The sequence below is a fragment of the Pistacia vera genome, unplaced genomic scaffold, assembly GCF_008641045.1.
Source record: "Pistacia vera cultivar Batoury unplaced genomic scaffold, PisVer_v2 Contig208, whole genome shotgun sequence".
Lineage (NCBI taxonomy): Eukaryota > Viridiplantae > Streptophyta > Magnoliopsida > Sapindales > Anacardiaceae > Pistacia > Pistacia vera.
Window position 1 is genome coordinate 218,668 of NW_022196011.1, and position 17,255 is coordinate 235,922.

The window sequence follows — 17,255 nt, forward strand, 5'->3', positions numbered from 1 at the left end:
AAAAAGGTTAGTCTGGTACAGAATGTAGGAGATATATTCTGAAAGATAGTAGTGATAAGAAAGTTGTAATTATGATAATTGGACATCAAAGATGAAAGTCATGTGGGTTTGTTTTATAAAGTTTAATTTTTGGGCGTAATTTTAGACCATATTGTCTTTGTAATCATATGTATCTCACTTTCTTTCTCATTCATCTAATCTCTTATTTATAGTGTTTTAATTAATCTAATTACATAATTAATTAGTGATGAATATGATTATGGTTATGAAGTTGAGCATGTGGGGTGAAAACTTTAATTTAATTTTTTAAATTATTTTTTATTACAAAATGATCAATGAAATATACCACTCTTCACGGACCTAGCTTTGTAATTTTTTTTTTATTTTAATCTTTAATTAATGATGTTAATTTTAAATTCTTGAGCCCACCAAACCCTTTTCTTCAATCACAAAGTTTTTTTACTATTATAAATTATTATTATTATTAATCATCACATTAAGTGTCACAAATGTGAAAAATTATTATTTAATTAAATGATTAAATCATCTAAACTGATTTAATTAATTTTAAAACATATTAATTTTTCTAAAAACATGCCCTCACATTCTTTGCATTTTAAATGAAATTTTGCTCAAAAAGCAATTCCTCACGTTTTCTTGCAACGCCCAGGCGAGGAAATCATGCTGCGTGAAATTCACGCGCCTCCGTAGGCGCTAATGTTAGCCAAATGAATAAAAAATACATATACAAGATTGAAATACGAGCCGCAAGCATTTGAAGCTTTTTATATTCAGACTAAATATTCACTAACGCCGTCTTTCACGTTCTACCATTATTTTTTTTATTTTTCAAATTTTTTTTTTTTTTATATACACAAAATAAGTATTAATACCTACACTATCCTTACACGTGTCATATCCCACACGTGCGTCAGTCAATACTCTGTGAAAGAAGCTTTTCTCCGGCATGGCTCCGGCGATGGTGACGGTAGCGGAGATGGCGGCATTGACGGTGGTGGAGCCCTCAAATTCTGAAAATACTCTCTTATGTCGATCCCTCCGCTACCTCCCGTTACTTTCTCCGTCAATTCGCCATCTTCTCTCGATGGGATAAACGGCGGCCGTAACACGTCCGTTAGTAGGTCCCATCTCACACCTTTGAAGAACACGTGCTCCTTGATCTCACACGCGCCTCGTTGATATCCCAATCTCTTCATGGGATCCTTCTCCAGCAACCCTTCGATCAAATCCATCAGGTCCGTGCGTTTCCCTACGAACTCCGGCGCCTTCATCAGAACGTTCCGAAACGTTTCCTTCCGATTCTTACCTTTAAACGGCGTAGTGCCATATAGCATCTCGTACGTCAAGATACCCAGAGCCCACCAATCAACAGCGAACTCGTGTCCATCACCACGCACCACCTCAGGTGACACGTACTCTTCCGTTCCCACAAACGAGTTGGACCGTTCGCCGTTGTCGAAACTCGGTTTCCTCCGAGAAACCGGGCTAACTCTGGCCGATTTCGCCTTCTTCAGCCCCTTTTTGTTGTCGGGCAAAGCTTGGATCCAGCGGGTCAACATTCTTCTATGTTTCTTTGGAATCTCCGGAACTGGAACCTTATGGCTTCCTTTCTCAAAGGTGGTCGTCGAAACGGTGGTTTTTTTCGCCAAGTTGCGAGAGAGATCAAAGTCCGTGAGTGTCACGTGACCCGACTGTTGAACCAAAACATTTTCAGGCTTTAAATCTCTGTAAGCAATTCCCATATTATGAAGATACTCAAGCGCGCAAATAATCTCCGACAAGTAAAAACGAATAACGGCGGGGGAGAAAACCCGGTCGTTTTGACGGTAACGGAGGACGTTAAGGTCGCCACCGGGACAATAGGGGACGGCCCAGGCGAGCAAATCCTCAGTTTCGAAGGATCCTATCAGCTTGGGAAGAAACGGATGCGAAAGCCGGGTCAGGACCCGGATTTCCCAACGGGCTCGACGATCAGCGTCGTGCTTTGCATGAAGAGACAACTTGTCGGCCACTTTTAGAGCGAAAGGAGAACGAGCGGAGGGGTCGGTTGTGGTGTCATGCACTAGGAAGACAGTTCCCATGGCGCCTTTGCCGAGGACTTTGAGAGCTTTGAGGTTGTCGAAGTTTAGGGATTGCGGTTGTGGGTGTGGTGGAGTTGGTGGTGGTAGCGGTGGTGTAGTGTCCATTGGTGTAAGAAGAAGAAAAGGAGGGAGGAGGAGAGAGAGAGGTTTTTGAAGAAGAGGAAGAAGAAAGAGAGAGAGAGATGAGTTTGAGCGTTATGGTTTGTGTTATATAGTTTGTTTGTTGTTATTTGTGTTGTGTGCGCGTATTTTTGCTTTCAAGTTGTGTTTTGGTCGTGTTGTACGTTAAAAACAAAAAAATGAAATAATCATTGATTACTTGTATTCAACAATTTCTTTTCATTATTGGAAATTCCAAAAATTATTTAATATTTAATATTATTTTTTATTTATAACATTTTCTATGTAATTAACTAGAAGACCGAATTTAACTCGAAAAAGAGTAGGGATGAGTTGGATCTAAGAAGTATTTAGGTGGTATGATTTCAAACCTAAAATATGTTAAATCTAGTTAAGATCGAAATTTCGCCTATTTTTTATTGAGATTACGTCTCAAAATCTATATTTAATTTCATGTCAAATTGGGTCGAGTTTGGCAAACGCTACCATGGTATTATTACATGGAATATGTGTTGGAATTATAAAAATATTTGGTAAAATAATATAGTTTGGAAAAAAAAAAACTAAAATTTTTAAATTTCACTTTTATTCAAGTGAAATTACATTTGAAAATCTATATTCGATTTCATGTCGAGTTTGGGCAAACCCCACCTGAGTAGTAATACATGGAATTTTTTGTTGTAATTATTAAAATATTTTGTGGAAAAATATCATTTTCAAAAAGTTGAAAATTATATTTTTAATAAATCAATAGATTTGAGTATTTAAATGTTAAAAATAATTATGTATTTAAATTTTGAATAATGTGTGTTTAGTAAATAGTAAAATAGTAAATGGAGATTTTTAAATGAAGAGAATTATTATAGTTAAATTAAATATATTTAATTTAACTAGTCAATAACTGTTTAACGATAATCTAATACCTCAATTTAGTCTAATTCCATAATAGAATTTTCAGAAATAATTATTTAAATAAAGAAAAAGAATTTGTTGAGTGCTAGCTATAGCTCCACTACTTTTATTCTTTTATTATTCTCTTTTACTGTTTTTGACAATCGTTTTCAATTTAAAGAGAGTGATTAGTCTCCTAATCACGCTTATCGTAAATATTAATAAATCAAACTTGACTAAATTTAGATTAATTACAATATTTTGATAAATCAGAAGACTAAATTATCATGCGTCTTATCAGAGATACTCGATTCATATATTTTTTGAATCGGTCAACTAGATTATGAAAACTACTAAATTTTGGTTGTAAAAATGTCGTAAATGGACGTATCATTATGATAAGAATAATAATTAATTGTGATTAAACCTTGTTAATGCTAGTCATATGGAGGTCTTAAGTGTAATGAGTTGGTTAATTAAAGTGGAGGCATTTCTTTATTTTATTTTATGTTTTTAATTTTTTTTAAATAAATAAAAAGCAGAAAATTAGGGAAAGAATCACACGTGGAAGGAGCAAAGAAAAGATGCATAGAGCCAAACAAAAGACAAAATAAGATTGGGTGTACGGTTCACACATGGAGCCTCCCAAATTTCTAAGGGCATAAGATGAGCATGTGAACGTGCGGCTTATTGATATGTTTAGGCTGTGTTTGGTTTAGTGTTTTTGTTTTTTTTAATTTTCTAAAAGTGCTTATTTATAAACATTTTCCTATAATTAATAATACCCATTTATTGTTAAATTAATGAAGATTTCGATATTTAAAAAATGGAAATTAGGAATATATATAGGTGTATTGTCTTCGACTGTCATTTGTTCAAACTCTCAAAATACAATTTTTTGACTCTATCATTGTATATAATAGATGAATTGTTTACACGTGTCTTAAATATATACGTTATAATTATTTATAAACAAAAAATTGATTATATTGATACATTTAAAAATCTGTTTTCCTAACTGTTCATAAGTAAACTATATTTAATTTTTTTTTCTTTATGTGCAATATTTTTAGAGGTCTTATTGTATAATTGAAAGTAAAACAGGTAACACTAATAGCAAAATTTTTAATATGAAATATAAATTTTATAGCAATTATTAGTGTAAATAATAATTTAATATTGTAGGAGGTCTTGATGTGTATATTTATTAGTATTTTTATCCTTATTTCATAATATTTGTGGAGAAAAGAAAATATTTATATGACTTTTTTCAAGACTTATCTAAAATGACTTTTTTCAATGCTTATCCTTTCTTATTTTTTTTAATTTTTCTTTTCCTTTCCATTTATTATAGAAAATAAATTATAATATAGTTTGGCCCCTTATAATCTAGTTGGCTTCATTAATTTTCATATATATATATATATATATATATATTCTTTTTCTTTTTCAAAATTAGCATGCATGTGTGTGCACTAAATTAAAATACAATAAATTGACTTTTGATAGGCTAAGTATCAATGATTTGGTAGATAAAGTCACTAAAATTCAGGGTAGTGTCCTACAAATATATGTAAATTAGGTTTTTTATTTTTATTTATTTAGTCAAGATTTGAGGATTAGGGTTTTGTTTTCCGGGAATTAAGGGTAATCAATTATTAATATTAGGTATAACTAGTCATGTTTGTAGCTAGTTTATTATAATTAATGAGTTATATGTTTTAGAGGAATTTATTTAGGGATTAAAGTATGAGGATTGAGGATTGTTTAAGTTAAGTTTGAGTTTTATATTAATTTGACCCAATTATAATTTATTAAATTAAATTTAAATCTCACCTTCTGACTTCAACTTCAAGATGATGAGATCATAATTATATTAGAATTGGAGAAAATAGTTATTCAACAAAAATATATTTTCAATATATATATAGTCATTTTCTAATCCGGACGTCTTGAAGTTTTAATGTGCGGATTAAAGGTAAACTTCAAGTCTCTCATTTCACAAACCCTACAGTTAAAAGTAAGCAATTAGATGCTCACATTTGATCCGTACATTAAAAATATCATAACTAAAGGGAAGCATCTAGTCTTTCATTTTTCATGATCTCAAGGTAATATATATATATTAAGATTAATTAATGATATTTTTTTTCTCTTTATATATAGAATTGAAAAAGGGTTCAATTAACAATGAACTTATATGAACAAATCTTTAGAGTTAATATTGAATTAAGAACAAAATAAATTCTTAACCCTTAAATCTTTGCCCACTAAACCAGAAATCTCTTGACACATATGGTAGGCATAATGATTATAACTTTTTAAACAATACTAATTAACAATTACAAATTTGATTTGCAAATCTAATTCTTCATATAATCAATGAGATGAAAGTTGAAAATAAAAAATGTTTACACTAAGATTAGTATTTCAAGTGGGATTTGTTTTAAATCTCATAATTAATTAATATAGTTGGTGATTAGGGTTCATGGTAGGTGGAATTGGTGGATCAAACCCTTGATAATGTTACCAACCAAAATCTATAAAAATAAATAAACATGGATTCTTGAATTCAACTTGTTATAATTCTCTTCATAAATATTCTTTTATACCTTTATAATTGAGGTTTTGATTCCTTAATGGGTTACCAATCTTTCTTACTTTTCAAGATTTAGATGCTTGGTGTTTTTAGAGAATATCAAATCTTATTGATATTTATGTTATCTTTAAAAGATTCTTCACGTTTTTTTTTTTTTTTTTTTTTTGAGTTTTTCCTTTAGGAAAATCCAACAAATTAAATATCTTTAAATTTGGGATACAAAATTCCAAACTGGAATGGCTTAATTTGTGTTCTCTTTCATATATCAATAAATAAAATCACAAGAAAAATAATTAGGCTTTTTTTTAATGCAATGGTTGATCATTAATTGAAGGAATTTTTTTTTTTAAAGTAATTTTATGTGTGCAACAATTAATTACATCAATAATTATTTTTTTTATAATAACGATAAAATAAATTTGAACCTTCCTTTCGATGTGTTAGTTAACAAAATTTAAAGTAAATTATAAGGATGACATGTTACTTCGATTAATAGGTCAATTAGGACGTTGAAGAGGAAATTCAAAGTCTAAATGGGTATTAAAAAAACCAAAAAAAAAAAAGTTAAAATGGTCCCTTAGAGTATAAATAAAAGTCAGGACAAAAGAGATATAAATCTGTAAGGTAGATTTGAGATATAATTTGAAAGAGACATGATATAAACTAAGATTATACTATTACAAGTTGATTTAGTGTTGATTGAAACTATTCACTATCGAAATTGTGGTACACTTATTGTACTTAATCTGAATTTATTTCTCTAATAATATGCCAATATCAATATGAATTCCATCCGATCCCATCTATTTTTGGTCCACTTATCATTTTTCAAAGTACAAATACTTATTGAAATATTTATATCACCATCACCACAGTACTATAATATAAATTCAAACTAATCTTTTATATTGAAAATTGTAAAAAAAAAAAAAAAAGGTTTTTGACCGTTTGCTATCATCAATAATGGAGGAGGTTCAAACTCTAAAAATGTACGAACATTCATACCTAAGAATTTCATATTATATATATAGTCTTTAACTTTTTCTTTTAAATGCTTAGCTAATAAGATATGATTTGTACTTTTCTATAGATGACAATTTATTAGTATTTTTTCAATATGTTTTGCTTTCGATTGCCTAGCATCTTAGGATAATTTTAAATGTTAATTGGATTGAATAGTTTTCAAACGGCCATTTGAAGCATGTTATTAATTAGTTGCCTATTAATTCCTTGACAGTGACACAAAAATAAAATAAAAGCAAAAGCAAACAAATAAAAAAAAAAAAACAGAAACACATAGACATGGACACATAAAGTTAAGAGAAGAATCAAAAAAAAAAAAAAAAAAAAAAAAGCGCAGAAGCATTTATATGAATAAATGCTTATTCTACACACTTATTATTGGAATGAAATGGAGTAAGAAGTAAGAAGGTTCTGGTTTTGAAGCTTCTCTTGTCTATTAGCTTTGTTTCAAAGCATGAAAAGCTATTATTCATAGTATAATTTTTTGCTTAAATTTTACCTATAACATTGCTTCAAATTACAGAAGCATTTTTATGAATAAGTGCTTTTTCTACCCACTTATTGGAATGGAATAAGCCTCTCTCCTACGTATATATATAATCATCAATACCAAAAAGGTTAAGATATCTCACTCTCTATGATAAGATAGTAAAATTAATCATGGTTAATTTCAGATAGATTTAATTAATTAATTTATTTGAAATTGGCTAGTTATGATTAATATAATCAAACACCCACATCTTATATATAAATTTTGTATAAATTTGGTAAGATTGGTTCATCAAGTTTCCACTTTTTAGAGACTTCTTAACCTTAAAAAGCCTTATAAATTAATAACCCTTTATTTATTCAATAATTTTGATTAGGGATGATTACTGATTTCTCACTAATTAGCCGGCAGCTAACCGTTGTAGGTGGTTCTATATATAAATACAATTATTACACTCCATCTCTATAATGAAAACGTAGTGATGAATATCTTGCCATTTAAACTACTAGGATATACTTCCCTTTTCCAAAGGACCGTTAACACAAGTAACGGTAGAATGGATAATTTACTTGTACATGTAAAGATAGAATGAATAATTTACTCGCCTATAGACAAAATGTATTATTTCAACGTTAGGATTGAAGTATTTCCTAATATTTGAAAGATCAGGATCTTGATCATTAGACCAAAACCTCAGGGTGGATTAAGTCTTTCTCACACCAAAATTTATCTTAAAGCTTAATAAAAATTAATGGAAACTCTCCTTACAAGGGTGGCTCTCTATTTTTTAATTAATTTAGAAGGTTTCCTTGTAATTGGCTAGGTCCAACTTCAATGAACATCAAATAAAATTAAAATGTGTAGCTCAATAATATATAGCTTCAATGTTTAAAATGATAAGTAAAGTAATTTCATTTTAACTTCAACAAACATGAATCAAACCCTAACACATGTTTATGCACAGAATAATTTTTAGTGGGTTGCATATTCACAGTAAAATTAAATATTAAACATAAGCAATTCCAATTCCAATTCCAATTCCGTTTGTGTTTCATTTTAATTAGTAGAATAAAATAAAATTAAGCCAGCTCAATAGCAATCTGATCGATGTTATAGGGCCACTCAATGGCATCGACTAATGTTAGGCAAAGCTATGAAATTAATTAAATGGGAGGCATCTAGCTACCATTTACTAGTAATTCTTTGGAAAAGGATCCACCATTTTATCTAACTTTAGGTTACACAAAATCTATTTCATTATTTTCTTTTTGGCTCTCTTTTAACCCAATGTTAGACATCAAAACCCCACCCAAAATTTTATTTTATCTCTTTTCTAAAAGACTTGAAGTTTCATATATTGTTTTCCTGTCTACCATCATTTGGTGGGAGAAAATGTAAGCTTCCACCTAAGCTCAAAGTAAAAGCAAAGAAAATAAATTAATTAAAATTTATATTAATATTCCTCCACCCATGTCAAAGTTAGGAACATATGTACTTAAAAGAGAAAAAGCTAAAAATACTTTGATGATGGTGTTGTCGGCCATGATTTCACCATCGAAAAGAAACCATTTTGTTTATATCAATTGAAAATGTTTTTGAATCATTGAAAGGGAAACATAAACTTAAAATTTATGTATATAATTTAATGTGTTCAAGATGCTTTTGTCTAGTTTATGTGATGAGCTTAGTAGTATTGATGAACAGATTTTGAGCACAATCAAATAATATATTCCTACTTAACACCGAATTTGACTTGGAAAGTTGTAAAGTATTATACTAAATTTCCCATCCGATATGTTATTTATTTATAAAACTAATAACAAATCTTTCAAACTTTAAAGAAAATTAGTCGATTTGGTCGAAATAACATCAATTAGTCATTAGTTTTTAGTTTATACATTATAAACTCAAGAATGCCCACATGAGATTTTGTTAATCTCTCCTACATTTTTTTTTTTTTTTTTTTTTTGGGGGGTATTGAGAAAGGTTAAGAAGAAAAATAATGGTTTAGTGTTTAACATAAATCATTCCAATTTTAAAACAAGTTAGACGGTCTGATCAAAATACCTTCTACTTTTTTTTTTCTTTTTTTTTTTAATGTGAACCTCGTTACTAAAAAAGATTAAAAAAATTATCAATTAGTTATTACTATTACCTGTTAATTGATATTCGTATTATAAAATTTTTAGAACATCTAAATCTAAGAATTTTCGTACGTGTATATTCTTTAATTTCTTGAAAAGACTTTAATGCATTGACATTATCTTCACTTTGGCTTCCACTACAGAGAGAAAATGAGGCTTGACCCATATATGTTATCTTTCGGTAGTGAAGAAGAAGATATTGGCAATACATTCATCCATTACAAAAAGAAAATAATATTAGTTTTGGATTACTTGGAGGCTCCTTCAATAATGGTTAAAGTGGGGAAGAAGATATTGGCAATACATTTACATTACTTTTTTATATATTTGTTGTGCTCAAAATGGGTGCACTATTTCTACTCACTATTGGACCTACCAACACGTGAATAAGATCCATTTGTTTGTGTTTAATTGTAAGAAAATCATCAGAATTATTATTGCCCATCATGCCTCTTTTTTTTTTTTTTCTTTTTTTTTCTTTTTTGTGGGTTTGTATTTTAGTCATTAATATTTATCTTGCATCAATATTTTGGTTTTGATTAATTTTATAATCATCCCTTTAATTGCTTTGATTATCATGTCAACCTAATTATTTATTGAGAGAGTTTTTCATATTAATAATATAATTTCTCTCCAAAATTTGTATCTATAAATACCATTTTAATTTATGGATTAAAAAAAATTAAGTTCTCTAGAAATCACTCTAATAATTGCCCATCATGCCTTAATTTTTTTTTTTTTTCTTTTTGTGGGTCTAAAAATTATTAAGATCATTTTTCTAAAATGTTAATAAAAAATGTTGAATTTAATTTTCTCTTCAAAATTTCTATATACAAATACTATTATATTGTATAAATAAAACAATATATAACATTTATGATTCTTCAAAAATTACTCTAATTAACTTAATTTCTCTCAAGTCTCTTTGTTCAAACAATCATGATCAAACCATAATCTTAAAAAAAAAAAAATTAATTAGTTAACTAGTTTCACATTTTTTTTTAATACATATTTAACTCCTTGATCAATCTTCACAAATAATAATGATCTTAATATAGTTATATTGGTATAAATTAAATATAGTTCTTTTTGGTAGGCATAATGGGAAAGAGGGTAGAGTTTGCTTTTGATTTTCAAATTTTGTTTATCATTTTTATTTTTACTTTTTATATTTTACTATAATGATTCTAGACATCAATTGCACGAATGAATTCAAGTATTGTATCATTTGAATCCCATTACAAAAAAAGTGCTTATTGAAATTATGAACTCAAGAGCGTGTATATTCAATTCTTCTTCTCCTGTCATTGTATAATCAAGCATTTTTCATATTGTTTTTCAAAAGCTAATAATTAAAGACTACTATTTCTTCATTTGGCACAACAGATTTGATTCTGCGTTTGTTGATTCTGCATCAAATCTTTGGGTTTCAAACAAACTCTTACGTAAATTCATCCAGAATCCTGCGTACTTTTCGTTGGTGTAGATCTTTGCATTAACACTTTAAATTGGGATTAATGGGTATTTCTCTCTTAATTAATATAAATAAAATCCTTTTCCAATTTAATTTCTCTTCAATTTGTAAGGATATTATGTAATGTACTTATTTTTAGTTATATGTGTGGAGAAGATTTATTTTTTTATCCTACCCATGTTAAAATAATTGCCTCAAAAGACTAATTTTGTTTTTTATTAAAGCTGTAGAGATTCTTAGATATTTATTAAAAGTATTCAAAGAATATATTTGAAGCTAAAAATAATATTAATTACTAAATACATATATGCGATTTCTTATATAAAAACTTAAATAAAGAGAGGGTCATAATTCTAAGTTCAAATCGCCATCTTGAAAGACTAATAGTAAGTTTTCGCGCATTTGTAAATAGAGCAAGATAAACAAGTAGAGATTCAGTTGAAGTCATTGTGATTTTGAAAGAAAAAAATACTTTCTTCATTCCAAGCCACCATTTTATGCACAAATATGATTTAATTAACTTCTTTCCTCTTAGATTAATTTGTTTTTGGCATGTTTTATTTAATCAATGCCTAAAATTAATTAACACTTGGACATTTCATTTTACAGCCAAAACTAACCCATGGGTAAAGTTCTACAAGGTTGTAACAAAGGCCAACCCAGCCCATTAAGCACCCTTCAGCCCATTGTTCATCATCTCGGCCCATTATATTGTATTTTGTTTATAATCAAACTTAATCACACACAAATGGCTAAAAAAGATTATTTAAAATAATAAAATTAACATTAAAAAAAAAAAATTCCTTTGTCTCTGTATTTTCGATATCCTATTGACGAATGGCGAGGCCTTTGATGCGTGTCTTCATATAACTGTGAGTTTGCTCTCGGGGCAAGTTATTAAAACGACATCTCAAGTTTGAATTTAATTAAAAGGTTATCAAGTTTTAAAGTTTTAACTAAATAGCCATATTATTGATTAAGGGTAATTAAACTTGATTAGTGCTTAAATAGGATTAAAGAAGTATTATGTAATCTTTTAAAAATTATACTATATTCCCAAAAACCTAAAATTCTTGCAAACAAACCCAAACACATTCTTCTTCCTCCCCCCATTAACGCATCTACACCTTGGTTGTTGTTTCTTCTTAGCTTCGTCTACATCTTCTTCTTCGTCTGTATCTTCTTCTTTGTCTACATCTTCTTCTTCCTCCTTCCTCTACATCTTCTTTTTCCTCATTCCTTTATATCTTCTTGTTTCTCCGCCAATAACACTTTCTTCTTCCTCGACCATTAATATCTTTTCTGCCAAAGATCCCCCTCCTCCTCCTCCTAACATTTCGTGTAAGTACGTGTATCTCCTCTTTACATTTTATATTTAGATTTACAAAGATTTAATAATCGATAGCATTTGGGTTATGATTTTGATTTAGTTGTTTAGGTTGTTGGGTTGTGTTTGACGTAATGCAAGTCGAAAGGAGTGAAATTTGTAGAAAATTTGTTTTGGGTATGATGGATCAATTGTAGGTGGAGATGACTGAAAATATGTTCTGGGTACGATGGATCGCTTAAGCGATCAGGTATGTGGCATAAGATCGCCTATCGGTGTCTTGTCTTCGACTGTCATTTGTTCAAACCTCAAAATACAATTTTTTGACTCTATCTTGTTATAATGATGAATTTTTTACTGTGTATCTTAAATATACGTTATACTACTTTAAACACAAAAATTGATTTATTGATACATTAAAATCTTTTTCCTAACTTTCATAAGTAAACTATATTTAATTTTTTTTTTCTTTATGTGCAATATTTTTAGAGGTCTTATTGTATAATTGAAAGTAAACAAGGAACACATAACACTAATAGCAAAATTTTAATATGAATATAAATTTATACATTATTAGTGTAAATAATAATTTAATATTGTAGGAGTTCTTGATGTGTAATTTATAGTATATTTATTTTTATTTCATAATATTTGTGAGAAAAAATATTATATGACTTTTTTCAAGATTATCTAAAATGACTTTTTTCAATGCTTATCCTTCTTATTTTTTATTTTTTATTTTCCTTCCATTTATTATAGAAAATAAATTATAATATAGTTTGGCCCTTATAATCTAGTTGGCTTCATTAATTTCTTATATATATATTAATTTTCTTTTTTTAAATTAGCATGCGTGTGCACTAAATTAAAATACAATAAATTGACTTTTGATGGGCTAAGTATCAATGATTTGGTAGATAAGTCACTAAATCAGGTAGTGTCCTACAAATATATGTAATTAGGTTTTTTATTTTTATTTATTTAGTCAAGATTTGAGGATTAGGGTTTTGTTTCCGAATTAAGGGTAATAATTATTAATTTAGGTATCTAGTCATGTTTGTAGCTAGTTTATTATAATTATGAGTTATATGTTTTAGGAATTTATTTAGGGATTGAGGATTTTTTTAAGTTAAGTTGAGTTTTATATTATTTGACCCAATTATAATTTATTAAATTAAATTTAAATCTCACCTTCTGACTTCTCTTCAAGATGATGAGATCATGATATTAGAATTGGAGAAAATAGTTATTCAACAAAAATATATTTTCAATATTATATAGTCATTTTCTAATCCGGACTCTTGAAGTTTTAATGTGCGGATTAAAGTAAACTTCAGTCCTCATTTCACAAACCCTACATTAAAAGTAAGCAATTAGATGCTCACATTTGATCCTTACATTAAAAATATCATAACTAAAGGAGATATCTAGTCTTTCATTTTACATGATCTGAAGGTAATATTTATAAGATTAATTAATGATATTTTTTTTCTCTTTATATTGAATTGAAAAAGGGTTCAATTAACAATGAACTTATATGAACAAATCTTTAGAGTTAATATGAATTAAGACAAAATAATTCTTAACCCTTAAATCTTTGCCACTAAACCAGAAACTCTTGACACATGGTAGGCATAATGATTAAACTTTTTAAACAATACTAATTCAATTACAAATTTGATTTGCAAATCTAATTCTTCATATATCAATGAGATAAAGTTGAAAATAAAAATGTTTACACTAAGATTAGTATTTCAAGTGGGATTTGTTTTAAACTCATAATTATTAATATAGTTGGTGATTAGGGTTCATGGTAGGTGGAATTGGTGGATCAAACCCTTGATAATGTTACCAACCAAAATCTATAAACATGGATTCTTGAATTCAACTTGTTAATATCTCTTCATATATCTTTTATACCTTATAATTGAGGGTTTTGATTCCTTAATGGGTTACCAACTTCTTACTTTTCAAGATTTAGATGCTTGGTGATTTTAGAGAATATCAAATCTTATTGATATTTATGTTATCTTTAAGATTCTTCACTTTTTTTTTTTTTTTTTTTTTTGAGTTTTTCTTTAGAAAATCCAACAAATTAAATATCTTTAAATTTGGGATACAAAATTCCAAACTGGAATGGCTTAATTTGTGTTCTCTTTCATATCTCAATAAATAAAATCACAAGAAAAACTATTAGGCTTTTTTTTAATGCAATGGTTGATCATAATTGAAGGAATTTTTTTTTTTTAAAGTAATTTTATGTGTGCAACAATTAATTACATCAATAATTATTTTTTTTATAATAATAAAATAAAATTGAACCTCCTTTCGGTGTTATGTAAAATTAAAGTAATTTATAAGGATAATGTTACTTCGATTAATGGTCAATTAGACGTTTGAAGAGGAAATTCAAAGTCTAAATGGGTATTGAAAAACAAACCAAAAAAAAGTAAAATGGTCCCTTAGAGTATAAATAAAAGTCAGAGAAAAGAGATATAAATCATGTAAGGTAGATTTGAGATATATATTGAAAGAGACATGATATAACTAAGATTATCTATTTGCAAGTTGAATTTAGTGTTGATTGCAACCATTCACTATCGAAATTTGTGTACTACTTATTGTACTTAATTTCTGAATTTATTTCTCTAATAAATCCAATATCAATTATGAATTCCATCCGATCCCATCTATTTTGGTCCACTTATCATTTTCAAAGTACAAATACTTATTGAATATATTATAATCACCCATCAATCTTTTATTTGAAAATTGTAAAAAAAAAAAAAAAAAAAAAAGTTTTTGACCGTTTGCTATCATCAATAATGGAGAGGTTCAAACTGTAAATGTACGAACATTCATACCTAAGAATTTTCTATATATATATATAGTCACTTCTACTTTTTCTTTTAAATGCTTCTATAATAAGATATGATTTGTCTTTTCTATAGATGACAATTTATTAGTATTTTTTCAATATGTTTCGATTGCCTAGCTATCTTAGATAATTTTAAATGTTAATTGGATTGAATAGTTTTCAAACTGGCCATTAGAAGCATGATTTAATTAGTTGCCTATTAATTAATTTAGGTCTAATTTATACTAAGAAAGACAAAATCCTGACATGTGACACATAATAAATAAATAAAAGCAAACAAATAAAAAAAAAAAAAAACAGAAACACATAGACATGTGACACATAAAGTTAAGAGAAAGAATCAAAAAAAAAAAAAAAAAAAAAAAACGCAGAAGCATTTATATGAATAAATGCTTATTCTACACACTTTATTAGAATGAATGGGTAAGAAGTAGAAGGTTCTGTTTTGAAGCTTCTCTTGTCTTAGCTTTGTTTCAAAGCATGAAAAGCTATTATTCGTAGTATAATTTTTTGCTTAAATTTTACCTATAACATTGCTTCAAATTACAGAAGCATTTTTATGATAAGTGCTTTTTCTACCCACTTATTGGAATGGAATAAGCTCTCTCCTACGTATATATTAATCATCAATACCAAAAAGGTTAAGATATCTCACTCTCTATGAATATAGTAATTAATCATGGTTATTTCAGATAGATTTAATTAATTAATTTATTTGAAATTGGCTAGTTATGATTAATTAATCAAACACCCACATCTTATATATAAATTTTGTATAAATTTGGTAAGATGGTTCATCAAGTTTCCACTTTTTAGAGACTTCTTACCTAAAAAGCCTTTAATTAATACCCTTTATTTTCAATATTTTGATTAGAGATGATTACTGATTTCTCACTAATTAGCCGGCAGCTAACCGTTAGGTGGTTCTAATAATACAATATTACACTCCATCTCTATAATGAAAACTTAGTGATGAATTCTTGCCATTTAATACTAGGATATACCCCCTTTTCCAAGGAACGTTAACACAAGTAACGGTAGAATGGATAATTCACTTGTATATGTAAAGGTAGAATGAATAATTCACTCGCCTTAGACAAAATATATTATTCAACGTTAGATTGAAGTATTCCTATATTTGAAAGATCAGGACTTGATCATTAGACCAAAACCTCAGGGTGGATTAATTCTTTCTCACACCAAAATTTATCTTAGCTTAATAAAATTCATGGAAACTCTTCTACAAGGGGGTTCCTTGTAATTGGCTAGGTCCAACTTCAATGACTCAAAAAATTAAAATGTGTAGCTCAATATATATAGCTTCATTGTTTAAAATGATAAGTAATAATTTCATTTTAACTTCAACAACATGAATCAACCCTAACACATGTTTATGCAAGAATAATTTTAGTGGGTTGCATATTCACAGTAAAATTAAATATACTAAGCAATTCCAATTCCCGTTTTGTTTCATTTTAATTAGTAGAATAAATTAATTAAGCCAGCTCAATAGCAATCTTCGATGTTATAGGCCACTCATGGCATCGTCTAATGTTAGGCAAGCTATGAAATTAATTAAATGGGAGGCATCTAGCTACCATTTACTAGTAATTCTTGGAAAAGGATCCACCATTTTATCTAACTTTAGGTTACACAAAATCTATTTCATTATTTTCTTTTTGGCTCTCTTTAACCCAATTTTAGACATCAAAACCCCACCCAAAATTTTATTTTATCTCTTTTCTAAAAACTTGAGTTTCATATATTGTTTTCCTGTCTACCATCATTTGGTGGGAAAATGTAAGCTTCCACCTAAGCTCAAAGTAAAAGCAAAGAAAATAATTAATTAAAATTTATATTAATATTCCTCCACCCATGTCAAAGTTAGGAACTATGTACTTAAAAGAGAAAAAGCTAAAATACTTGATGATGTTGTTGTCGGCCATGATTTCACCATCGAAAAGAAACCATTTTGTTATATCATTAAATGTTTTGAATCTGAAAGGGAAACAAAACTTAAAATTTATGTATATAATAATGTGTTCAAGATGCTTTTGTCTGTTTATGTGATGAGCTTAGTAGTATTGATGAACAGATTTGAGCACAATCAATAATATATTCCTACTTCACAACCGAATTTGACTTGGAAAGTTGTAAAGTATTATACTAAATTTCCCATCCGATATGTTTTATTTATAAAACTAATA

The 17,255-nt window shown here is 28.2% G+C and overlaps 1 protein-coding gene across 1 annotated transcript; it reads right to left on the bottom strand.

The window, feature by feature from the left end:
- Positions 1–682: 682 nt before the first annotated feature.
- LOC116129109 (serine/threonine-protein kinase UCNL-like) lies at positions 683–2,283 on the bottom strand. Its single transcript, XM_031414865.1, has one exon. The coding sequence runs from the start codon at positions 2,205–2,207 to the stop codon at positions 936–938; it is 1,272 nt and encodes a 423-aa protein (XP_031270725.1). The 5' UTR covers positions 2,208–2,283; the 3' UTR covers positions 683–935.
- Between the last annotated feature and the right edge of the window lie 14,972 nt (positions 2,284–17,255).